This window comes from Pteropus medius, unplaced genomic scaffold (assembly GCF_902729225.1).
Source record: "Pteropus medius unplaced genomic scaffold, Ma_sr-lr_union100, whole genome shotgun sequence".
NCBI lineage: Eukaryota > Metazoa > Chordata > Mammalia > Chiroptera > Pteropodidae > Pteropus > Pteropus medius.
In genome coordinates, this window is record NW_024349519.1 from 18,440,611 (window position 1) to 18,468,594 (window position 27,984).

Here is a 27,984-nt window from a genome sequence, read left to right on the forward strand (position 1 = left end):
TTCAGTAGGTTGTCTTTTCATTTTGGTTATGGTTTCCTTTGCTGTACAAAAACTTTTTAGTTTGATGTAGTCCTATGTGTTTTATTTATTTTTTTGTTTCCTTTGCCTGAGGAGATATATTTGAAAAGAAACTACTAGTAGCAATATCAGAGTTTACTATGTTTTCTTCTAGAAGTTTTATGGTTTTGGGTCTTACGTTTAATTCTTTAATCCATTTTGATTTTATTCTTGTATATGGTATAAGACCAATTACCAGTTTTTGCTATTTGTGTGTATATAAAACCAAAACTTCAATAACCATCCTTGTACATTATAAACTATATGAAAATTCGCCCTTACATTAATATATTTGTAGGACAAAACTGCAGTTGGAGAATTGGTGGGTCAAAGGGTATGACCATTTATATCTATTTTCATCAGTTTACAGTCCCACCAGTTGTAAAAGAGAGTGACTATTACCCTCTGCCTTCACTAATACGAGGTATTACCACCCTTAAATCTTTGCCAATCTGATAAGTGAATAAGATACCTCATTCCAGCTGGCATATTTTGTACTGGCTATTTGTACTTCCTTTAGTGTGAGCCGACTTTTGTTGTTCCCATCATTTACCCACATTTTCTACTCGCTTGCTCATTATTTTCTTACTGGGAATATTTTTAAGTGGTACATATTCAAGGTTATGTGACACAATTTCTCTCATTACAAAAATGATTCTGAAAATTGGCTGTAGATTCCTTGTTATTTGAATTGCTTGTTAAGAATTCTTTTGACTTACTCCTGAGTCCAACAGAGATGACTACATGTAGATTTGTTTTTACATGAAAATACCTATTGTAAAGATCATCAGAAATACAACCGACACTCTGGTGTGGAAGGAGCTGACAAAGACACGGCATCATGCAGGTGAAACGCCAAGAAGCCAAGGCCATCTAATTTTGGTCTCAGCTCTGCCACAATAAGCTGAATAACCAACAGGTGTTACCTCAGCTTTAAGACCATCAGCTACTTAACCAATAAAATGAAAAGGTTGGGCAGAATGGTCCTTAAGACTGCTGCCAAGTATAAATCCCATGAATCTAAGGGGTTTCAATTTTTTTGTTAGGCTCATGAAACACCTACAGTAGGACGTAATGACTGTTTTGAAGTAAAAAATATATATATAATCACAAATAAGTTAAAAAAATTAACTCATAACAACATTATCATGGTAATATGCAGTTTCTTAGATGCTTTGATTTTTTTAAGTCCTTAGACATTTGCTATTAGGAACTTGGGAAACATACACACACACCGAATATATTCAAAGCATTAATTTGCCACCTTCAATGTGACTTTCTGATAATCATTTTGAGTGATTTAGCAAGAATAAAAAATAAACCTACTTAAGAGCCTAGTGCTGTTAAAAGCTTCTTGCTGCTGGAATAATATCATGCCACTTACTGGCATTCATGTTATTTTAATTTTAATTTTTCAACTCTTGTTTTAAAAGATCTATATCTACGAATCAGATTAGACCTGTATGAGTTTATACGTTCCCACCCATAAAATCAACTGAAATTTGTGATCAAGTTTTCATATTTCCACTTATGAAATGATCAAAAACAAATCACCTTTCTCCCATTTGAAGAGTTATTTCAGGGCCATGATGCCTACGCTTATTCATTTTATAGTTTTAAAAACTGTATTTAAGAAAAAATTGTCTCAAACACAAATTTTATGTAGGCGGAAAATCATTGCCTAGCAACAGTAGCTTCAGTTTATGAGAACTGAAAGGTAAAAAATTCACACTTGAAGTTTAACTATTTGATTTTTAATGACTGCTGTGGGCACAAGGTGGTAGCTCCTGACCTTTTCAGTACTGCTGTCATGAACTGGATCCCAATGAGACCTGGCCAAACTCAAAGCCTGAAAAGATAAAAATATATGGTGCATTCTTTAACGATAAGGTTAACTACTATAAATCAAACGTGACACTTTAGGCCACCCCTCAGGCTGTTCTCTGCCTCCTGTTCCAAGGAGCCAAAGGAGTTAGTGGGACAGGGACAGCCTCGAATGGTGAGTGACTTGTGCATCTTTTAAAGTCTTGTTGCTAACAAAAGCACTAGCACCATGCCACCACTTTGAGGGGTGGGGCACGGTCCCAGCTAGAAGTGGCATCTCCACACTCATCTGTGGCTGGCTCCAAGAAAGGACCATATATATTTCTTTCTGAGGATCCTTTCCTTACTATACTGATGGATGGGCAGAGGGTTGAAAACTAATAACAAAAGAAATTAAAATAGTATTTTCCTATAAACAGATGGCAAAATTCTGTGTGCAAGTGTATATGTATATAAGAAAGGAAAATCAGGAGTACTTTTCTTAAACACACACACACCTCACCTGATTCTACTGTCCAGGTGCAACATGTACCCCTGGCACAAGGGGAACAAACCACCACCACTAATTTAACCCAAAAGCACATGACCCACTGAATATGATAGGATAATATAATGTTCATGGAATTCTATATAATAGTTTCTTGGCTTTGCTATTTACTAGTTGTATGACTATGGCCAATTTATTTATGCCTCAAATCTGTCACCTGAAAATCTGGTTAATGACAGTGGTATTCTTATAGGTTTGCTACAAAGATCAAATGAGTTTAAATATGTAAAGCATGGAAAACTGTCACTGGCACAAGGTAAGCACTTAATAAAAGGAATAATTACCTTGACTATTCTGTTTTAATACATATTTAAATGTGGTTTTAATGCAGTGGTACTTAAATGTGGTTTTAATTTTCATTTTCCAAAAGACTACTTATGTGAGCCTTTTGCTTTTATGTATTTATTACTAATTTGAGTATCTTCTTTCTTGGTGAAGGGACTTCAAATCATTTGCCCACCAGATGGTTTGTCTCCTTATCATTGAGATTTAGAGCTCTTTATGTTATTTGGATACCATTGCTTTGTTAGATATAGAACCAGTCAGCAGCTTGTCCTTTCTCCCCGTTAACAGTCTCTCACAAGCAAAAGTTTTTAATTTTGATGAAGTTCAATTTACCAACTTTTTCTTTTTGTAAATTATGCATTTTATGTCATTTCTAAGAAATGTGCCTAACCCAAGATCACAAAGATTATCTCCTATGTTTTCTTCTAGAAGTGTTATAGTTTTGAATTTCAGTCTATGGTCTATTTTTTTTTTTATATTGTGTATGAAATAAAAAGGGTTCTATAGAAATTAACCTCAAAGGGTAATCTGATCATAAATTCCTAACTGGGCAGGTCATGGTGGGTAGTCATGGCCCTGGTATATAACTTTTTAGTAAAAGGTTTATCTTTGCCTTAAGCCAGGCCTCTCCATTGTTCTTGTGCATCTAGGTTAACACACCTTTGAAATACCAAAAGTAATACTCCTGGAAGGCAGTATTAACCCTCAAGAGAGCACAGAGTAGTGTTAACCCATCTGTAATTCAATCCCCACCTCGCTTTCTCCCACCTCCATGTACATTCCTTCCTTAGTTTCAAATACATAAAAGAATCTGCAAAACTATTATTATTCTCAGGAGCATTTGAGATCTTGCTCCCTGGCACATGTTGTCAATTTGGCTCAAATAAACTCATAAAAGTTCTCTACAAGTTTGGACGTTTCTTATGTCAACAATATAAAGTATAAAACCGGTCAAAGTTCTCTTTTTTTTAACATATGAATGTCCAACTGTCCTAGCACCACTTGTTAAAAAGACTACCCTTTCTCCATTGCAGCACCTTTGCACCTTTGTCCAAAAAAAAAAAAAAAAAAAAAGACCATACTTGTATGGGTCTACTTCTAGATTCTATTTTGTCTCAATGTTGTTTTTTCTTTGATTCATCTTTTCTCTGATGCCACATTGTCTTGATTACTGTGGCTTTATAGTGACTCTTGAAATCAGGTAGTATGAGTATTCCTTCTCTGTTCTTTTTAAAAATAATTCTGGCTATATAAATAAACATATAAATATAAATAAATTCACATAAATTTTAGAATAGCTAATCAAGCTTTCTTAAACAGGGTAAATCTATACTTTTTTTTTTTTTAAGAGTAAATCCATACTTAAGAAGCAACTATTCTTATAGGATGTTGTTAGAAGGCATAGGTAATACATAGTATCCCTTGATTCTTATTAAAAGAAACACTAAAATCTTCCCAGAAGCAGATAGAGCTGATTTCCATGTTTCCCAAACCTTTTATCAAAAAAGTCTTGTGACCGAATTTAAATACTCATTCCCTCAATCGATTTCTTAATAATTTCAGTCTTTTCAGGAATAACTTGACATCACAGTCCTCAAGCTGTAAGTAAAGCTGTTTTTCTTTAGCAGAAAGGAAAAGGTTAGGGGAAAAATCTATATTCTAGCTATTCTCATTTTACATCTCAAATTGCAGGAAAAATTTTCACTTTATTAAGATTTTATGAACTTCTTGCAATTATCTCATTAGCTAAACACCAAAAGACATCAGAAATCAGCAACAGTAACAGACAATAATTATTAATGAGGATTTTCCAACTGTGGTTTTGTATAGCATATGGGCTGTGGCACAGTCATCCCTATGCCACAAGTAATTCATCTTACCCTCCCAGCCAGGCAGGCTACTCGCTTTTTACTGAAGTACATAAGGAAAGACAGCCAGTATCAAAAAATTACGTGGACTCCAGAAAAGAAGGATGATAAAATTACTTGTAAAAGCATTACAGGGAGACTCCAATGATATTTTGTGCAGAAATTTACTGATATGCATTAACAGGGTTTAGATGGGGGCTTTATAAATATATACAACTGAAAAATCAAAACTTAAAACACAAAGAAAGCTATTAAATTATTTGTTTAATATCTTCAAGTCCAGGTTTAAAATTAACCTCTGTAAATATACACCTTGCCACCTACACCAACAAGTCAGATAGGCTATTCATCTTCTCATTTTCCACTTCAGAGGTTAAGAACAAACCTTAATAAAGGAGTGTGATTATTCAATTTCTGACCTGAGTTTCCTACAATTTAATTAAGCTAAAGCCAATGACAAAGATAAAAATACTGTCATTAAGAATCTTCTGAATTGCTACCTCACAAGTCTCCACATACAATTACTATACTTTCAACTCCTATTTAGAAATGAAATACTTGCAGAAACTTCAGTACCAAGTATAGGTATGGTACAGGGTTTATTTTTTTAATTTAAGGGGGAAAAAGAAACACTCCAGATAAGCCAATAAGATTTTTTTTTTGGGGGGGGTCATATAAGGAAGGTCATACACTTAAATTTTACCAATAAATGAAAATAGGCAAGAAAGGGAGTTCATAACACTGGGATCAGGTTTCTTCCTGATCTTGTTTCATATTTTAATGCAGGGTTTATATGCAGCCTACTTCTGAAAATGGTTACTCAGGGCTGGAGGTTGCTAGGCAGCTCTAGAACAGACAGAACACAATTACCGATGCATAGTAAATACCGATAAAATATTAATTTCTTTTACACATTGCCTTTTCTCTACATATAGAGCTTAAAATCCATTTCTTCACACCACTGAGTGAGAAATGAGAAGAAAATGACAAATAGTTTATAAAGGAGAGTGGACTATGATGGAGGAATGCTGATAATAGGGGAGGCTAGGCATGTACAGGGGTGAGAGGTATATGGAAGAATCTCTGTACCTTCCTCTTAATTTTGCTATAAGCCTAAAATTGGTTTAAAAGAAAAAAAAATGTCTTAAAAAAAAAAAAAAAAAAAAAGAAGACAAAGAGTTACATGAAGTAGAAGAAAAAGAGCTGCAAGTTACCAGTAATGGTCTAGAAAGATGTTCAATCTAAGCTATCCAACAAACAGACTGTGGGCCAGTTAAATCCTTTGCCTGGTTTTCACCCAGATCCTTTTCTGGGAGCCATGGTTCTGCAGGATGCGGAAGACAAGGTTTGGGAAGACCTTAACTGTACGAACACATACAAGGTTACAGAAAAGATTTACTAATGGGTTCTTCAAATTATATATTGCCTGAATTTACACATTTTGTTTCACTTTTTAATGTCTATGAAATTGTGTCTGTCTTACCTTCATTGTAATTGTTTGTTTTATCCCTAGAAAAGCCGGTATTAAACCACTGGTGACTCTTTTGATCAAAGTGCCTCGGAAGGCAATGTGAAACTTAAATCTACCACAGGTAGACGGAGGCGGCCAACTCAGAACTCTCATGCAAATCACTGTAAACTGGATGGGTGAAGGCCAGAGGATGCTGGAGGCCCTCCCAGTGAGAGAGGGCTCCAATTCCCTTCAGTGTAGTATCACTGGACACCAACTATGCAAAAGTGACACTAACTTCATTCATCTGTGGTGGCTCTGGTTTACAACCATCTTTTTTTCAACTTCATAATCTTTAAATAGCAATGAGTAGAGCTTTAGTTACGTTCAAAAATAAAACTAAAAATTGGTGTAAGTTAGCCACCTGGGTCTAAATTAGCTGTACAACATTAGCAAAGTTCTAAACCCATTACTGAATAAATTAAATTCATCAATTTCTTTCATCTTTGATAAATTATGTTAAAATAATAACGATTGTATCTTGTTATTTACATATCTACTATGTGCCAGGAATTTAAAGTATATTTCTTTAATCTTGTATGACAGCTGTTAATCTACTTTACAGAAAATAAAACAAGAGACTCGAAAAGGTTATGTGGCTAGAATCAGGTCTGGGATTCAAAGGCCAACTCTTTCCACTTCAAGCTGCCTCCAGAACACTAATTTACAAGTTGACCATCATTCACCTTTAACTGTGTTTCTGAATATTAACATATTCTTATTAGAAATCTTAAAATTTAGTATTATCCACTACTATTATACTTTCCCTCATTTGAAGAGCTCTTTCTTATTGATGTGGTTGTTTGTAGCAAAGCATTATGAAAATCAGAATGTGTATATATGTGTGCTTGCAGGTGTGTGTATGGAGGAAGGGGAATGCATGGGAAGATGCAGAATTTTAAGTAAATTTACTATATATTCAAACAAAGGCAAAGATATTGGTATCAAATTTTTATTTCTCCCACCCAAAAGAAATTGCTGGATAGCTATTTCTTTGTAAATCACTGCAATAAACTGCCTTCAATTCAGAGTCTTCTGGTTTCCACAAATGTACTTGCCACAAGTGATTTGTTTCATCTATGGCATAAATAAGGCATAACTCACTTTAGCAGCAGAAACTACGAAGTTTATTTTGTATTAGAATAGCCTATTTACACATAAAACAGAATATTTTTTCCCCCACTGTTGGAATCCAAATATATAATTTCAATGAAAAGTAAATCTTAAAAACCATTAAGTCAGCCAAGGACAATACTTCAAAAGAAATGAAGCAAAATGGCAGCCAGAAGATGGTTTTTTCTGTTTATCTGAAAAAGTTTATATCCTGAAGCCAATCTGAAGGTTGTTTCTAGTCAAAACACAGGGCTTTAATGGAATGAATCCTATGGTTCAAAAGTAATCAAGAATTCCAGGGGCTAGGTGGTATGGGAACAACAAATAGAAGCTTTCAACTAGTATGAACTATTATGAAGTAGTAGTCTCTCCACTAATTAATTGTATTATACTTCTAGACTAGTATGGTAACACTGCCTAGAGTGAAATACAGAATTTTAAATGACCAGAAAGAAATCATACTACCATGGATGCTGTACAGAAGGATGATGACAATGACAATAACCAATTTTACCAAATAACCACTTTTGATGAAATTGGACTTGGTTTCTGTCTTTATAACCCATGGAGCCTTAACAAACACTGTGAGCCTGGGAGGCTAAGTCAGGTGGTTCCAGTGGACCCTTGAGTTATCAGTCCAACATCTAAGTTTTGTTTTTCTCTTTGAATACAAGTCATGAGCATGACTGCTGATTAAGCAAAGTTCAGCAAACAAGCAAGCAAAGTTTCCTATTTCTTCTTTCAGAGACCTTACAATTGCAGCACATACACAGACTTGCTCAAAGCGTGTTATATAAACAGGGAGAAAATTATGTTAATATCTAGTGAGGCTCAAGGACTTAAGTTAATTTTAATAGTAACTTTAACAGTCAGACATGTTAAATAAATGAAAATGATATAAAATGCTTATTAAAAAAACAATCTCTAAAGTTATCATATTCTCAATTTCCACTAAAAAGAATCTATTTTATCTTTAATCAGCATTCAGCCTGTTAAGTATACTCACCTCCTCCATGACTCAGGCACACAAACAGCACTGGAAATAGCACCCAATAGAGACTCAGGTAAATCAGATGGTAAATCTATATAACTGGGGACCAGCTAGGAGTGTGGACAGGATTTTCCAAATCTAAAAGTCTACCAATAAATGGAACTTCACCTTTGCCATGATATAGTATTTAATGCTTAATGATGCTGCCTTTTGTTATGGCTATGTGACTCTCTACTTCAAATAGCCCAGAGAGCTGGTACTTTCCATCATACTCCATTCTAATCTCTAATTATAAGGGTATTTAAAAATACTTTGGAATATTTTTATACATGTTCACACATTCCTATATATTAAAAAACAAAAACAAAAAAACAGTAACTAATGCCACTAGGACAACTAACCAGCCATGCAGCAAATAAATTAGATTCTACATGCAAAATCCTTTCCAGATGAACTAAAAATGTAAGTATGAAGAATAAAAAGAAAAACATGTAAGAGGAAATACAGGTATTTTTATAATTTAAGGGTAAATCCAAGTATGACACTAAGAACAGAAATCAAAAATGGAAAAAACTAATAGATTTCACAACAGAATACCTCTCTGACAATAAACAATGACAGTTAAAATTAAAAACTTATTTAATATCAATAAGAAAATGACTAACATAGTGAACAAAAATGGACACTGAGGATAATTAATCTGGAGACCAATACAGGAATATGTATCAAAATCTTAAAAATGAGCTTATTCCTTTTGACCTATCAAATTCTATTTCTAATAACTGACCCTATGAGAACAATTTTCTTATGAAAAATATTCACTCCAGCATTGTGAAGAGCAAAAAAACAAAACAAAATCACCAACACAATCACATTAAATTATAATTCATCCCATCTGTTCAATGAAATAATCTACTGCCATTAAAAAACAGAATGAGATCTATATTCACTGACATGAAAAGACTGTCGCAATGTACTAGTGTGGGGAGGGGCAAATAAAAAAATTACAAAACAGCAAAAAATAATGTGCACAGCAAGACCACTATCAAAGTACATTCTACATTTCGACCCCCAGCCTTCCTCCTGACACACTCACGGTTTGGTGTGCCCTGTGATTATGTTCTCTGTAACAGAATATGAGCAGAGGGGTAACTTTAGAGCTAGCTACATGTTGAAGATGGCAGTGTCAACGCTGGCCCCAGTTCCTGAAAGACTAAAAGAAGTAGAAATAGTCCCCTACCCCAATTCCAACCTGGAACATATACTCTGGGCTGCTGCATGTGAGAAAACTAAACTGCTGTGTTTATGCCATTCCATTTGGGCTTATATTCAGTAGCTTGGCTTACCCTAACTAGTATAGCAGAATACCAGCAGCTTTACTTTTTAAAGAAATCTATATATTCATACAAATATTTTTAAGTCTGAAAAGACATGCATCAAAACTTATCTTTATATTTAACCCTACTGTTGCATGCTGTTGTATTCTCATTGCTGTACAGTGCGTCACTGTGTGAATATGCCACAATTTACTTACTACTAATGGGCCTTTGGGAAGTTTTTTGCTATTATTATAGAGCTATACCATGAACAGTTTTGTATGTCTTCTGGTGAATATATATCCATATCTGTTAAGTACTTAAGAGAGGAATTATAGAGTTATAGGATACACATATGCTCAGCTACAGCAGATGCTACCAAACAGTATTCCAAAGTGATGGTACTCTAATATACTCCCACCAGCAGTATATTAGAGTTCCAGAGGTTCTACTTTCTTGCTGACACTTATTTTCCATCGTCACTATTCTGGTAAGTAGCACACACTTAATTATTCTCAATATAAAATATTTTCTGAAATTAAAAGAAGTTTAGGTCATGACAGAGCACCTCTACAATGGAACAGTGTTAATTTCAGAACTATATATATATATAGTGTTCTCAATGTTGTAAAACAACGTGTAAAAACATGAGAAAAAAATGGATTGTCACTCTGTAAAATGAATTAGTTGTAGACATTTGCAACCCGACCTTCCTTGACCTCAGGAAAACGATTCTCTTGATGCCTATAATTCACTGGGAAATATCACATGAGCGCTGGCATCAGAGTGCCTGGGCGGGAGTCCTACTTCTGTGATATATTCTGCAGTATGACGCTGGGCTCTAACCTGCCACTTCTGATCTTTTGCCACTTGAAGGAATGGTTAAGAATTATGATTTCTGAAGTAAATTGCCTGAGGTCAAACCCTGCTCTGCAACTTGATAAATCTCTCTGGGCTTCATCTTCATCTCTTAAGTAGAGAAAATAAAAGTTCCAACACCTTATGGGGCTGTATGAGAAATAAATGGATGGATGTATGCAGAGCACTCAGGACAGTGTCAGACACATAAGTATGCATTTGCTACATTGCTGCTATATCATTCCTGCTGCTGCTATTACCACTGCCACTGCCACCATTGCTACCATGAGTCTCATACCTAACAGAAAAAAAAAATTAAGCCAATGAAATCGTCAGAAGACAAGAGAGCATTTGGACCTCAATTTGCTTGAACTTATTCCCTAAGACTGACAGCGATCATCAGACCAAGAGGTCAGATAGCTGGAGAGTCTCAAGTAATCTTCACCTTCACTTACTTCCATGGAAATCCAAGGTCTGTTCCAAGGCAGATGATAAGACAAGCTTCCACCATGCAAATCCCATATAGGAAGCACAAATATGGTAAAATAAGGGCACCATTTTTACATATGTTAATTCATTAGGATAACATTTGCAATAGCCTCCTAACTAATTTTCCCACATCCATTCAGGCCTTTCTAATCTCTTCACAGGATGAGATTTTAGGAACAGAAATGTGATCGTGGCACCCTTCTGCTGATAATAAACATGAAAATCTTTAACATGGCCTTCGAAGTCCTGCTGGTATGACCCCAGCCTACCTCTCCCGCCTCAGCCTGCCCCAGACTTGGTCCGCACAGTCCAGGCACACAGGCCTTCCTTGAATTCTGCAACCCCTCCAAGCTTCCTCCCTCCACACAGCTTTTAGGCAAACTATTCCCTATGCCTATAATGACTGTGGCCTTTCCTTCTTTGCCTAGGTACCTCCCATTTATCCTGTGGATCTGCATTTCAATTCAGTCAACTCTTCGCAGACTAGGTCTTGGGACATTCTGTGCCTCTCCTTCTCTAAGTTTATCACAGTTGTAATTTTACACTGATTTGTGTGACAACTGGTTTAGTGACCACCTCCCTCACTAAAATGATTCCATGAAGACATTGCATTTGCTCACCACAGTGACCCCAGTAAAGAACATATCACTTAGTGCAAAGTAGAGGCTAAATAAACATCTTTTGGTTGGTTGAATGTATAAAATGAATGGAAAAAAATGTGGAGTAACTAACAGGTCAAACCAACAAGGAAAAGATAGTATTTTAATACCTAAAGCTGTAAGCATAGCTAAGAACTACCAAAAAAATATATATAAATATATACGCACATATATATACATATATCTCAGCATCAAGATTGAATCTGCTCATCGCCATGTTTCCAAAGCAAAATAAAAGGCCTCAGGAGACTTGCAGAGTCTTACATAAGCAGGATGCCAACACCACAATCAAAACTTCTTTCTGCATAGCTTCCTAAATCAAGTTACTGCATTTGCTGCTACTACCATCTTATAAGTAAGAAAGCTACATTCAGTTCCTTTTTGAAAGACACTCTTTTTAGCCCTTGGTTTCCAGAAAACTCTGAGATCAGATTACTGCTCTAAGGTTACCCTGGAGATTGCTTTCATCACTAATCTACATGCAAAGTATAGACTGCAAAAGGGAACAATCCTAAACAGATACAAGAATTGGGTAAGCAACGAGGTGGGAAAGTAAGGGCTTGGGTGTGTATCAGCCACTGTGTATTCACAGGCAGCAGGTATTACATGTCTGGGTAAATATATGCTAACAACTTCTTTCACTTTATTTTTTGGTCGTGGAAAGATTATCGAAGAGAAGTTTTAAAGCCAATGGCTTATTTGATAAATTTGTTAATTCGATTTAAACAAAATATAAAGTGGACTATACATTAATAAGAAGTGACAAATCAAAGGTCAGGTGGTCCAGATAATTAGGAAAAACTAAATTTGTTGCCATGATCACTACTAAAAAAAAAAAAAAACAGATTTTTTTTTCAAGTTCAGTTTATCATTATCTACTATAATAGCTGCCAACATGAAAACCTGATACTTAACTAGTAAACTGCAGAGACTAGAGAAATCCTGATCTGGAACTTATCCTGGACGGCTGACAGCCTTTGCGTAGCTGCCAGGCAGACAAGTTCCTGGATGACAGCCACTAGTCAGTCGAAGTATAAAAGGGCAAATCTGGGATGTGGCAGACCATTTAGGGGTGATAATCAATAATGTGTGAAAGCTGAGTACAGACACAAAGATCCTACCCAGGAAAAGATAGCCAGACACACAAACGAAAGAGAGGCAAAAGCACAGGTAATGAAGTAACACTGTTGACTTTTACAAATAAAACATTAGGTACAAGACATTTAGTACCGTGATGTGTTTTATGTAACTGCACTATTTCAATGAGGCCTATATTACCTGGAATAAGCTAGATAAAATTAAGTCATGTTAAATTTAAACTTTCTTTAACCCCACTTTAATCTGGGACTTTTTTTATGTTTGGCTTTAGGAAAGAACTGCTACTACTTTTTTTAAAGTTCACACACAATTTATAGAAAAAAGAACCTTAGGAGAGGCTGCATAGTGTAAAGAACAAAAGACTTTGGAGCCAGATTCCAAGTTCAACACTTACCCCCTGTGTGACCTTGGGCAGCCACTGAACATTTTTGGCTCAGTGTCTTTCTGTAAAATGTCACAAATAATAATATCTACTTCATTGTTACGAGGATTAAGCGAATTAATATTTGTAAAAGTACAAAGACCTGGAACATGGTATGCCTTGTTAAATAAATGCTATTTGCATTCTTTGCTTCCTTTAGTTAGGTTAAGCAGATTCCTAAAAATTCCACCATATCATAAAACACATGAAAGAGTTTAAGTATATATTTTAAGAGACTTAATTACTCATATCTGCACGATAAATTCTATTAAAAGAAAAATGTCTATCTTTTACTATGATTCAATGTAAAGGAATGGAAAAATAGCTATCACTTATTGATACTTACTCTGTACTATATATACTGTGCTTTATGCTTCCTAGCCCTAACAACCATCCTATAGATTAGATGTTATCATCCCCATCTTACAGGTGAGAAACTGAGATTTAGAGAGGTTAAATGACACACCTGATACAGTTAAAGCTGAAATTTAAACCCAGGTTTTTTCTGATTCCAAAGTCTATTTAATCAAGTATCTTAAACAAGTATTTTTATTCTAAAAATAGCTTTGTTATCTACTAAGTACATTGGTCTTTAAATATTTAGCTTAAACATAGGTAGACCTTCAAAAAAAAAGTTAGTTCTTGATAAAAACTAGGTTTTTAAATAGTAAAATAGGTATTGTAGGACATTTGGTAAATATGCAGTATTTAGTAGTTTCACACCTCATAACTACTTCCTAAATCAAACCGACCAATTGAAAAATCTTTGCATTAACTAACAAGTACCACAACAGTAAGTTAAAAATGCTACGTACCATAATTTCAGAATATTATTTCTAAAACCAGTCAAAGAGAATTGTTAATCCTGACTTGGATAATCAGGGCCCACTATTTGGCTTCCCTCTCAATAAATAAGAGGAGTAGTCCTTTTGTCCAGACTAAATATTAATTTAGTTAATGTCGATATAAAACCAAAAGTTGGAATTAAAATGCATAATTTCTGAATCACATTTTTATGTTCAAATGGACCATTCATGAGTGTAAAACATGAAAATAATTATAATGGGGACATTAAACTCAATTGCCAATATTCTGTTCTTCTTTTAAAGAAAGAGAAAGGTAGGGAGGGCAATGCAAAAAAACAGTAAATAAGCCTTGGGTATCCAAGGCACATAACCTCTGGTATTTCGGTGAACGATGGACAGCCATGTTCAGATTTATAATAGACTATTCCAGTTAACCACTTGTTCAGGGTGAAATAAAGAGTAGCTCAGTTAAACCCAATATCCTAGTCAGTAAATTCGTTTAGCACTTGCTCCCCTTGGGAATAGGACCTTTTACTTGATATTGTATTCTCTAAGGATCCTATCATAATGCCTCCAGAGCTGGCCTTCAATAAATCTTTGCTACTGAGTGAAAGTTATTAAATCTTTCACATTTCTGTATATTTTACAAATTGAAAGAAAAGTTAAATAATGGTACTTGGGACAATAATGATTACTTTCCCTTTTATCAATCCTCTTCAAAACTGCTCACAGTATAACTATGATGCAAACATACCCCCTAAAGTGGTTTCTGTGTTTGAACAATTTGACCAAAACATACAAAAGTTTTAAAGGATAAGACATTATAAACCACTTAGAGAAAAAAGTTGCCTAAAGTGGATCCTACAGAGAATCTGCCCAGTCTTGGTTACAACACAGGCTTAACAGGTATTACAGGTTTCTCGTTTAAACTCTTTACTCCATATTTCAGACCTCATCTCTGCATGTCAAAGATTTTATCACTGCCAATTTAAAACTGATTGAGGATGTGGGTGAACTAAACACTGTCCAAAGATCTGTAAAAATGATGTCTAAGATGCTAACATAAAAAGTTCCTATCCAGAAACAAGATTCGTTTGATCCTAAATTTACTATGTGAAATGAAAGGAAACTAGGGTTAAACAAAGAAGGGAGATACTTATATCTTAGGTTTCTAACTGAAACAAAAACATTTGCTGAGCATCAGGCATGAACCGGTATAATGGTCTATGTGCAGAAGCTTGACCTAAATAGTGTGATACAGTGTACGTTCCCTATGAAGCCACTTACAGAATATAAAATAAGGAAACCAAACCTCACGTGATACTTTTCAGAAGACCTGCAACATGTTCATTGTTGGGAACATCATCTCACCCCATCAAGAGAAGAATTTTCAGCAACTCCAAAACTGGAACTTTTAAGATGTTTTGCACAATTTGAGTGGGTCTTCACTGGAGGACAGAGCAAGGCTGTTTTTGTTTGGCAGGGAGTGGGGAGGGGCAGGGACAACTGGTTGGTTGCTATTTTTGAAAAGCAGAGGGAAAATGCATTGAGATGGGAAAAGGTTTAGAATGTATTTACTTTGCAAACCTTTGATTTACACTTTTTATAACACCAACAGGTAGAAATAGAAAAATGGGTTTGAAGCTGAGAAGAGAAGACAGTTGGACATAAAAATTTAGGAGCTATCAACTGTGACTATGGATGTTATAGTGAGAGAACAAGATCACTCAGGGAGAGTGGTTGTATCTAGAAGGCACATGGAGGATATGAGCAATAGTGGCCACCAGTATTTAAGGCTGAAGATAAGCCTTCTCAGCAGACTGACTCATACACAGAGAAGCATAAGGAGACTCTAATGAGAACAATGCTGAGTCAGGCAAAAAAGGGGGGTTTTAAAGAATGGGAAATGGTGTCAAGGAAGAAGAACACAACTGCCAAATTGAAAAGAAACTAATGAATATGACTATTAAAAAATAATTTGAAGAGAAGGGGGTGGGGTGGGGAGAACCAAGAATGAAAGCATATTAAGAAAAATCTTTTCAGAAAGGGGGAGGCTTGAGCAAGTTTTCTGATTTGAAGAAATGAAACAGAAGGTAAAAAGGGTGACTGTTTAAGCAACATCCTAAAAAGACTGGGGTAGATTCAGGATTAACAGCAGATGTGGAGGAAGATTTCTCTTGGAAGAAAAAGTAATGGTCATTTCTTTAAAACTGAGAGAACAGAAGTAGAGATGGGACAAAACTGTATCTGTTTGGGATGTGGAAGACAAAAGTTGAAGAAAGTTTTTATCAGGCAGCCTCACTCTTCTCTACAGAAAAGGGGCAGAAATAGAGGTGATTGGAAACCATTTAAAGGGTCACTGAGTATTACTGAAGACCCAGGTGAGAGTCAGAAATGAGAAATTTATAACAGTCCCAAATGGCAGTTATTTTATTTTTCCCAAGACAGCAGAAAAGAGCAGGTGGGTGAATAGCCCACACTGAAAAACTCAGAACAGAAAACCTGAACTAGAAGTCAGCCACAGTTTTCCAGAGAACACAAACACATTAGCAATAAACGGCAGAGAAAACATTTGGAGACACACATAACCTCCACTGAGACGGTATGGCAGAAAGATCTACTATAAATGGATATGAATTCTGGTTCCTGGTTAACTAGTTATGATGTTGGTCAAGCTACTTTTTATGTCTTAGGCATGAAAAAGGGGGAAGGAGCCTATAATACCTACCTACCTTTACCAAATTATGCTGAGTATTAAAGGAGATAATATATAAAAAGATCCAGCAATGTGTCTGATTCTTAATAGGTACTAAATAAGTATTAGGGTTTGTTTTTTTTTTCTGCATAAAATGAGGACACTACACCAGGCCAGAGTCCCGTGCCACTGTAAAATCTGTCATAGATTTAGTTGTGTTGGCCATACCTCTTTTGAATTTTGTGAGTTACTTTCCACCACCAACACCAGGGCTAAAAACGATACCATCTTATATTTGTAAGGTGCTTTGCAGTTTAAAAAGCACTTATTTTCATTATTTTATTCATTAGTCCCAACAACAACCCTCTTAGAAGACAGAATAGTTAACTGCCATCAATTTGTGTATGGGGAAACTGAGAGGCATGGAGATTAAATGACTTGTCCTAGGCCAATTTGACGTTCATTTGATTCTTATGTAAAGCTGCTGAAGTTCATTAAAAAAGAAAGTCAACCTGTCCCAGTATAGAAAATAGGCTCCCTTTGTTTTTTTCTTAATAAAGCTCACTTACTGCTGGTTTTTTCCTGTATTTTATTTTGAATTGTGCTTTAATTTGCCAAACATTTACCATGCCTTCTTAAAAAGGCACACAAGTAAAATGTCACCCATAAATCAGAGAAAATATCTAAAATCAGATAAAGTATATAAAAGTACCTAGAGAGCAGTGCCTGGCTTAGTAGGTACCTCAGAGATGTCTGTTGGTATACAAAACAGCTTCTGATGCAAGCCTAAAAATTCCTTAATAATCTAATATATATGACAATGTTTACTGCATTTACAGGTATAATTTATTTCATTGCAAAGGGGCTACAAATTTTAGATGAAGAGAGCCTCTGTTTTGCTTTTTCCCTACATACAAATTCTGCCCAGAACAATCAGAAGGAATATAGGGATTTAGGGATGGAATTCGGAAAATCCATTAAGTTAGATGGGAAAAAAAGATCCTTCACTTTCACTGATCTCTAAATTTAGCATTTCCTCCAATTATGAATGTAGATAAGCCACACTTATATTAGCAGCACCTCTGATTTTTATGACCAATAGAATTCAGATATTTTATATCATATTATAGTCATTGCAGATTATCTTGAAATATTTACACTCACCACAACTTCAAAATTACCATAGTTACTAGACTCTCTTCTAAATTTTATTTAATGTATTAATAAAGAAGCAGTTATTACTATATCGCAAATTTGTTTTAAGATTAAATTTCCCTCTTGGTGCTCTACTTTCCTCCTCTTTCTCTTCTTTCCCCAGTCTGTTCTCCTCACCCACCTCTTCCATTCTGCCTGGCTTCGAATGCAAGGAACTCAAAAGGCGAGAGAAGGTGAGGAGTAAAACCTATGGCCCACTCTGCATCCCATAGTGCATCATGGGCTCTATGATTATTATTTACATATGGAGCCTCTAAATCCATTTCCTCTCAACTCTGAAATGTCTTTTTTGCTCTTTGCTTCCTAAACCCTAACATCAGTATCAGTGATAATATCTCTAGAGAAGATGCACTACAGCTTTTTAATATCTAAAGATCCCTACAATCAATAGAACATGGTCTACAAATAAAACAGGAAACAGCTAGGATGGGGGGAGGGGAATGGGCTAGGAAAGAGGTGAACTGTAGCATTTTTATTTCTCATCTTCCTAGCAATTAGAAGGAAAGAGGAATTAATACAGCACATACACACACATTCACACCCAAGAAACCACCACATGGGTTGTGACATTGCTTCTGAGAAGGCAGAAGAAAGAAGTGAGACTGTGTCCCTATTGGAAGTGAGCTAGAAAGAAAAGACACACTGGTTGAACTGAGAGAACAGTGAAAAAAGAAGACATGCTGGCTCATTTTTGGTAGCAGAAGAGTCAGCCAATTATCTAATTTAAGACTATGAAGTTTCCAAATAGTAAGCCCAAGTTTATTCATATTCACATAGCTCTTCTCCCCAGCTTCCACATACCCAGAACAAAACTTCCACTAGAGGCCCTCCACTACGTTACAAGAGCTACCTGCCATCACAAGAGCTACCTACCGGCAGAAACTCAGGGCTAGAGAAGACTCTGCCACACTTAAAAGGCAAAGGGGAAGGCAAAAGAGATTCCTTACAAGATTACAGTGGAGGGATGTATTTGTCCAAAGAAATACTGCAAATGATTTTAAGTTTTCCATACTGTCAGTACTATACATGAGTTGGCTGGCTTAAGAACAGATTTACCTACACAACATTGTTTCTATGGGAAAATGTACTGCAAGTTCTAAACAAATGATTTATATAAAGTCTGAACATGACTCACAGCTGTGAACTGCTTTTATTAATTATTCTCCAAAGGACCAAAGAAATGACAGATGTAGTAACTATATATATATGTGTGTGTATATATATATACGCACACACATATATATACACATATATATAACAGTAAAAGCCTAAGAAATGATGAAAAAATTAAGACTGTGGTAAATATATTTTTTTAAAAGAAATTACTTTGATATTTTATACAACTTTTAGTTGATTCCATTTTATGTTATTAAGCACTAGGACACACATAAGTCAAGCTTAAATTGAGCATATAAATTCAATGCTTTAATGTAAATTTTAAAACACAGAAATAGGCTATTTTCTCTATAAAAAGATTCTTAATAAAATGCCTCCGTTTCCTTTTTCATACATAGAACATTATAAACCAGAAAAATAAAAATGAAGAGTATTCACATAATATTATTCTTTTAAAAGATAAAGCAAAAATTGTGTACGTATAACTCACATAGAAAACTAGAATTATTTTCTTCTGACTTATGAGTAAAAATTAAGTTTGGAAAGACATCTTGTTATTCTTATAATTAACATTCAAATAATATTTTAAACTCAAGCTAATGTAATAGCAACTTACTGTTACTTGAAAAATGCTGGGATGAAATGATACAGTAAAACTGTACTATGTAAATCTATACTATGGAAACAAACAAACAAAAAAAGCCTACTGCATTTTCCCAAACTAATTATAAATGTTGACCCTTGTCTAATTACACTGTTTTGTTTTTACTTCCCCCATAATTTTGAGTATTATTTCATCACTACCTTGCTAATATAATACTTGGAAGGATATTTCTATCCTAATTTTTTCTAAGGTCCACATTCTTATAAGATAAAATGTTTAAGCACTTTGTTCTTTAGTTAAATTCACAAAGCAATCTGACAAAGAATATATTAAGATGCTTAAATTAAGTGGCTGGACTAAAAAGTATATTTAGAAAGACTTTCTTGTAATTTTGTTTCTTTTATACCTTAAAACATTCACCCCACCAAAAAAAAAGTCTTCATAAAAATGAACTGAAGGGATGAATTATGTCCAGCAATTTCACATGCAAGAAAAATCGCTTTTACCCATAAATAACCCCTTTTCTTTGTCTACTTGCCTCAAAACATTTTCCCCCAAAATGTTCAATATAACACTTATATGGAATAGTCAAAATTAAGTAGAAATAAACATACTTCTTATGAAAGAATAGTGCAATAAATTCGTGATCATCATTTTAAAATCACCAAGAAGCTAGCAGGGAAAAAAAAGATTTGGCGTTTGCCTAGCACATAGTAGCAGCTCAGTGAGTAATTTGTTGAATAAAGGCATTTACTGTTGAAAATTTTCCAGTGGGAACAAAATTAAAATTGGAATAGCAACTTGTTCCTCTCATTCAGTACTTAAGTTCTATAATAAAGGAAAATTTCTAAACTAAATATATAATAATTCCATTTTATATTAAAACAAACTTGTATTTCAAGATAAATAAAAAGTAATAAAACCTAATTGTGAACTTCCTGCATTTTCCCACAAATGATTGCATCATAGAACAATTGCTTTTCAGAAGTTAAAAGATCTCTGATTTATATTAGATGACTAATGGTTTTGTTGGGTTTTTTTTTCTGGACATTTACTTAAGTGAGTGGGTGTAAATCTATACTATGGAAACAAACAAACAAAAAAAGTAAGACTACTTATGACCCCAGAAAAATACACTCATTTCATTTTATAAAAGGGATATCTAATTTGAATATCAAGATTATATTTCTTTCCTTTGCCCTGAAGGAAAGAACATTCTCAGTTCTGTTTTGAAGCTGGCACCCACACACTCAATCTTGGTTAATTTCCAAAAGCACATATGTTATAGTAAATTCTCTTCCTTCAATGCCAGAAAGTTTTTGCTCCTAGAAATTGTTTTACTGGTACATGCTCAACATATTAGTATCTCCATACCTGCTAATCCTAAAGAAGCAAGAGTGGCCAACACTCTTTAGAAAAGTTAAGGTTCCATTTTAATTTATAAAAGTCGACTTTTTCTTTCAGTGAGATCCTATCTGTTAAATCTGAGAGTTTAAAAATAGTAGTTCTCAACCTTGGGTGCACATTAGCATGATAGAGTTGGAGAGGGGTGTTGACTGTGTGTTTTAATAGATAGCTAACTATTAAACTTGTTAGCTATTAATACATAAAAGATTATCTTACAAATGAGGTAACAACACTTCAGTCTTAGGAAAGACAGAGATACATATTTTGGCTTGAAATTTCAGATGCAAGTTTTATGACATTTGCTGAAGTGTTTTTCCAGTGAAAAAACGATTGACTCGAACTATGAGCAAATGAGCAAATTTGTTTTTTTTCTGCCTTTAAAAAAATAAGTTGAAACCTAAAAGAAAAAATTCCGTAAAAATACTTAAGATTTCCTACTCTCTTTCTTCAGGGAATGTTCTGAACATTTCTATTATAAAATAATATATCCCTTCAAATATGGAACTTGAACTTTTAAGAGCTTAAATAGCTTTTTCTGAAAAACTGAGTGCCAGACATTTCACTCAAAGAATGGTGTTTGTGTAATAAATTCTTTGATTTAAATGAAAATAAAAACCTTACTGTTTACTTTTATAAATGCAAGATATTATTTTTATTTTAGTGTTTATTCATAAAATTTTCAAGTAGCAAAAAAATATATTTCTTAGGACATTAAGATTATAAATCTTTTGTGCTCCCCCAATTAAAGTTCGATTTTAAAAGCCTATAAAGTGTCAAAAGTTTAAAATTCATACATGTTGACTCATCAATTCTATAACTGTGAAAACTTATCTTCAGAAAAAAATCCCTTAAGGAACTTATGTTCAAAAATGTTTTTTCATAGATTTTAATAACAAAAAGGATTAGAAAAATAATTACTGAAAAATAGGAAATTTATGGAATATATTATGATATATCTATACATACAAAACTGTGCAGTCATTAAAAAGTAAGAAATCATCACCAGTGGTTAGGAATAGAAGGCAACAGAAAGGGTAGGAGGATTATCGAGGAACTTTTTCAGTCCTCTCATATCCTTTCCTTTATACTGCCTGAACTGATCATCAGCAATTTTAATAACTGCTAGAAAGATGTAGACGGCTATTTAATAGAAAATGTTCCAGATAAACTAAATGAATCAAATTATGAAAGTGTATATATACTATGATCCCAATCTTCTTATGTGTGTAAAGAAAACTGAAAGAATGTATGTCAAGAGTTTATACAAAGAGGTGGCAGAGTATATTTTTTGTGTGTGTAATTTTCTCCATTTTCTAATAGGAGCATGTATTTCCTTTACATTCAGAAAAAAAATTTTTTGTCACTTAATATACTGTTATGCCCTATTTTGCTATGATATAAAAACTATAGTTAAAAATTCTTTGGTTTAAAAGAATTATAATCCAAGCCTATAAAATCATGCTATAAGGTAAATGATGATGATGATGATGATGATATAGGAATGTGGAAGAAGTGATTATCAGTGTCCCATAACAAGAACTTCACTTTATAAAATTAAGAACACTAGAATTTGATATATCTTGATGTCTTACAATAAATTTAGGAGACAGAAAACACTACATTATAAAAGATTATTTACTTAACACATAATAAAAATAGATTTAACAGAATGAAAATAAGTCCATGAATGATAGATACGTAACAATATGCTAACTAAAATGAGAGAGGTATAGGAGTTTATCACTAAACAAATCACAGAAGCCAACTATGCTCTACCTGAAGATCGCTTTAATTTCACTAGACAGAATCTGAAGGAGCCACATCATCTTGCTATAATAAACAGCTTACCATTGCCAATTACACGTAAATTGCTATGTATGAACATGCAGTCATAGATATACATAAAAAATGAACTAAGGCCTTTGACACATCCCTTGCCTAGATGTGAGATTAGGAAATACTCCGAATACTTTGGGTAGTAATTTCAACGGTTCGAATGAAAGTTTGCCTTTACTCATAATTGAATTTCTTTAAACTGAACATTCTGACCAATGCTAATTTGCACAGTATAAATGGCTTTATGAGAATACTAATAATCAGTAACAACATCCAGGGAAAAAAAGTTTAAAATTGATTATTACTGAAAGTAATGCTATTTTGGAACTAACTATAGAGTTTTAAATGAAATACAATGAAATACTATGCAAAGGTTAAAATTATCACTCTGCAGATGAGTAAAAAAAATGTGTGACAACCATCTAGTGAAAAAAGGCTACTGAAAGGTATGTAGATTATGGCTACAACTCTATGAAGATGGGTTATGAAATTGTGGCTATTTCAAATAAAAATTTAATACTATGGATATTATCACTGTTTCAACTAAAAAATTGTTTTAATTAGAGTTAAGGTAATTTTTCTAGGACTAAATGCCCTGTTTTCTTTTGAGATCCAGATTTTAAGTAAAGGAATAGAGAATAAAATAGAGTGCACAGCTGCTTGCTTCTCGGAATCCAAACAGGAGGAAATAAACAGAGGGAGGCTAATGTCTGAGACTGGGCTAACTACTTCATTCCCAGCTGTGTTTTAATTTGTATTACGAAACAATAACAAACCCTTTTTATGATAGTGAGAGGCTGAGGATTTCCATTTGGGCCCAATGAAAGTTAGAGGCACACTAGAAAATACTTGAAATGGTAGATTCAGTAATGTATTGTCTGGTCTGTACTCCAAGTTGTACAACATCAGCTGAATTATTCAGGAGTTAATTCTAATTTAATGCCACTTAAAGGCATAGAAGATGATAGAGATGCCTGATCACTTACCAGTGACTTAAAATATAAGAATGGGCAAGTCAAAATCATAACCTTTTCTGCTGTGGTGAGATAATTAAGTCGATAATAAAGTAAGCCAGTAGAGAATGAGGTCAGTTTATGCCTCTGAATCATAACTGCAAACAGACCTATTCTCTACCCTTCAAAAACTATGTAGGATTATTTCTATGGCCAAAGAAATCGGGGAAGCAGAGATATGCTCAAATGGAGGTGAAGCAATACTTTAGCAAGTGAATGTCTTTATTATAGCTACTTTAGACACTAGCTCTTTTTTTTTCTTTAAAATGAGAACTTTAAAGTCAATGGAAAACCAGACCCACAAGAAATCAAAAATGGGACATTCAAAATCTTACGATGAAGAAACAAAAAAACCACTACTAGCATGAAATTTTTTTATTCCAAGCATCTAGCACCATTCCTAGAAAATAGTTATAGAATACATATTGTTACATTACTAAATAACGACCATCAAAATCAATTATGAAGTTCTGAGTATTAATAGTTTGGAGACCTTGCCTATTTCATCTTTGCATCTTAGTACCTTGACAGATTATGTAACACAGAGTATTCAGTTAATTTCATCTTTTCTCATTCAATTAAAATGTAAATTTACTTGAAAAATTATAATTTTTTACTTGTAATTTTAAAATCAGTGCAAGGGGTTTTATGTTTGAACTATAACTCACACAGTATAAGGGCCAAGTCTGTCTGGTTCATCAGTGTACTCCTAAAACAGAGTCACTGCTTGTTAGGGGCTCAAATAGTTATAAATGCATGAATTTTTTTTTCACATTCTGTAGAAAGAGGAAAACAAAACCATAATTCCTAACTAGAGTTCATACCAAACATATATGAGAAGGCAATAATGAAAAAATTACTGCTGGGAGGCTCTGTTGTAACAAAAAGTCTTGGTACATCTCAATAAAGGTAGAAAAAAGAAAGTCTTGGAAGCGACAAGTAGAATAAGATGATCACAGTAAGGGGCTAACAGCAGTGTTATCATTTTGGATCCCATAAACATTTACTCTAAATGGCATAGTGAATTTTTGTATACTTTCTTATCGAAACTAAAACAAAAATTCAGCATCATATATAGTTTCACCAATGTACATGTTTTTACCTGAGAAGCTCCATACAACCAACTTTCTAAAGTAAAAAGCCAGCTTTTCAAACTGCTCTATAAAAATCTCTAATTATTTCCTCTTCTGTTTCACTGAAGATGTAATAACTGGCTCAGTTCTATGCCTTAAAGGCAAAAAACAAAGCAAGGAAATGCTCCTATCTAAACTTTTTGATCCTTCTGCCAATTAAAGAACATGCTCCAAGGGAGGTCACTGCAATACTAACTTTGAGAGATAATAACTGATAGAGAGAACCTCAAAAAGCAAGATTATAAAATGGAGACTATTTTCTAATATGAATAATTACCTCAAAAAGCAATCAAAACTAATGTGCAGAATTAAAAAATTACCTTTTCTGTACATGTGGGTCTGCCTATATAAATTAATACTGAGAAAAGGACCCTTTGGTTCCATGTATACTTTTTGGGAATGTTATATTCATTAAAAGATGCCTTAAAGAAAGTGAAGGCAAGCTACAAACTCGAGGAGTAAATTTGCAAAAGATTATTATAAACACACCCAAAATTCCTAAAAATCATAAGAAAAAAGACACCAAGAAAAGTGGACAAAAGATATAAACAGGCATTTCACAAAGGAAGAAACCTAAATATACAATGAACCTAATAAAAGATGCCTAATTTCATTAATCTGGGAAATTTAAAGTAAAAGCCAAAATAAGAAAATATTTGACAACCACCACATTGGAAAAATGTAAAAGTTGGGCAATATGAAGTGCTGGCAAAGACACAGATCAACAAGAACTCATATAACTGCTGGAGGGATTATAATAGTATGACCACTTTGGGAAATAATTTAGTTTTATTCAATAAAGTTGAAACTCACATACCTTACAACCTCAATTATACGTCTAGTTATTTTTCTAGAGAAACCCTTACAAATGTGCATAAGGAGACATACAATGTTCACATACTAGCCATAAAATAAAATAGATAACAAATGTCCACCAATGGGAAATGTTTAAATTGTATTATAATCATACACTGAAATACTACAGTTAATAAAAATAAACTACACCAGTTTTGAATGAATCTCATAATTATGTTTAACAAAATAAGCAATTACATATAAAATGACTTCACCTTTGTAAAGCTAAAAAACCAGGGGAAATTAAACCATGCATTTTATAAGAACTCAGACATATGTGGTAAAACGTCAAGAAAATCGTAAGAATGTTATAAACACAAAATAAAGGATGGTGGCTGCCAGGAGAAGAGGCAGAAGAATGGGATCAAAGAGGGGTAAGAGGGGGCTTCGAAGGTCTGATACACATTCTACATCTAAAGCTGAGTATCGTGTGCAGTGGTTATTCACTTTATTTTTGTTTATGTCTGGCAAATGTTATATTCATTTGGTATGTATTAAATTTTTCATAATAAAATAAAACATATTCAAAAAAGGTTTAAAAAGTCTTAGATCGGATGTAAGCAGTAGTGAAATATTTCAATTCCAGAGATTTGACTATTACTAATTCCATAAAATAAACTCATCGGTACTGCACAGTTTAAATTACATAAATTATTTTAACCTGCCTTGCTCCTTTCACTGGAACAAGTATAACTAAAGGGTTAAAGACAAGAAAGTAATTACTATTAATTATTCTTCATGGTACAGAGTCCCTATTTATGAGCTTAAAGTCAAATTATTTCCAGGTGGTTCTGGGAATGTGTAAAATCTTCCACTGCTGTCATTCCTACTTTGTTGCCTAATATGCAACTTCGTGGTTTAAAGATTATGAAATTTTGCTCCGGTTCATCACAGTTTAAACTTTCAAAGTGACGAACAGCAAAAAGACAGAAGACAATAAATATTTACATTTAAAATACTGATTAATACCAACGTAAAAACCTTATACCAAAAAATAAAAAAATTATCTGAAAATTCTGATCCTTGGATTTCAGATTTGAGTTAATAGTTGATATATAGCACTACATAAATTAAATCACTGTCCTTTAGCATTTGCATGTATTATTAATATTTCACATTTTGAAATAGTTTACATTTAGACAATGTAATTTCTAATTAAAAAAAATATATACTTAAGAATATTTTGAAAAACCTACGGTGAAAATACCCAAGCAATAAATGGGTATGTATCTGTTCAGTATGTAAACTCCCAAGTATTCACAACGTCTACCTAAGCCCCCTTTACACAGGACAGAAATTCCTAGGTGGACCACTATACCTTTGGCCAAATGTGTCATGGCCTCTCTGTTGGTCTCAGGGTCACTTTTCTCTTAAGATTCTACTAAACCTAAGTTCATCAAGCCTCTCAATGCCCAAGTTCATACTATCTCTATTCCATTTCTCAATTCATCCCTTGACCCAGCATGAGCCCTATGAGGCTTTGCTCGGTCTGTCCCTGACCTGGCCTCTATTTCACTTCTATCTCGTAAAGGAAACTACCTATGGAAGTGATGCTCCATCCTTAGCAAACTCCCCTACATCCTTGACCTCTTCTCAAAGCATTACCCCAATATCCCAGCTGTTAGAGACTTTTCCCTGAAGACAACAGATGTTCTGCTGCATTTTCTCAAACAGCAGCTGTTTATTCCCTAGTCAAGGTCCTTTAACCACCTGAAAGTCATTCCCTTAATCCCAAGATTCTGTCACAGAGATAAACATGGCACATCTGAAATCACTATTTCAGTGATCACACTGCACCAACAGTCCTCAACCTCACAACATGCATGTTTAACTACTCTCCCTCTGTGGATTCTCTCTGGCCTTGGGAAAATGTGTCACGATCCATTAGATTTCTTCTAGCTCCGCTTCCCTCCTTCTCAGCCTCAAGTCCAACGGTCTAACATGTCAAAAACTTATCATACCCTAAACTCTTGGGCTCATCTGTCTTTCATTGTATTCATCTGGAAAAACCCTTTGTGGCTCCAATTATGCATTTTCTCTGAGCTCCCACTACCATGACCCTCCATAAAGATTCCATATTCAACAAAGGTTTACAATGTACCAGAGACACAGCATGTAATACTGTATTTTAACATACTGCTGACTTATTTACCACAAAATTTTTATTACAAATATTCAACAAATATCTCTTGAGCATCTCCTAAGATGAAGGCACTATTCTAAGCTCTGAGAATTCAGAAATGAACACGTCAGAGGAGGTACCTACTC

General features: G+C 34.2%; 1 protein-coding gene across 9 annotated transcripts in view; it reads right to left on the bottom strand.

Moving 5' to 3' along the window:
* PLEKHA5 (pleckstrin homology domain containing A5) overlaps positions 1–27,984 on the bottom strand; it is a 191,266-nt gene that overhangs the window by 145,078 nt on the left and 18,204 nt on the right. Inside the window, exon 1 of one of the 9 annotated variants that reach the window (XM_039882567.1) lies at positions 1,850–1,868. The exons of 7 other annotated variants lie outside the window; for them this stretch is intronic. Coding sequence is in view for 1 of the 2 variants with exons in the window: in XM_039882570.1 (XP_039738504.1) it covers positions 1,900–1,906 (7 nt within the window). In the remaining variant the exon portion in view is untranslated. Of the gene's footprint in view, positions 1–1,849; positions 1,907–27,984 lie in introns of those variants that run through there. One more of the 9 variants, XM_039882570.1, reaches the window with a different exon arrangement.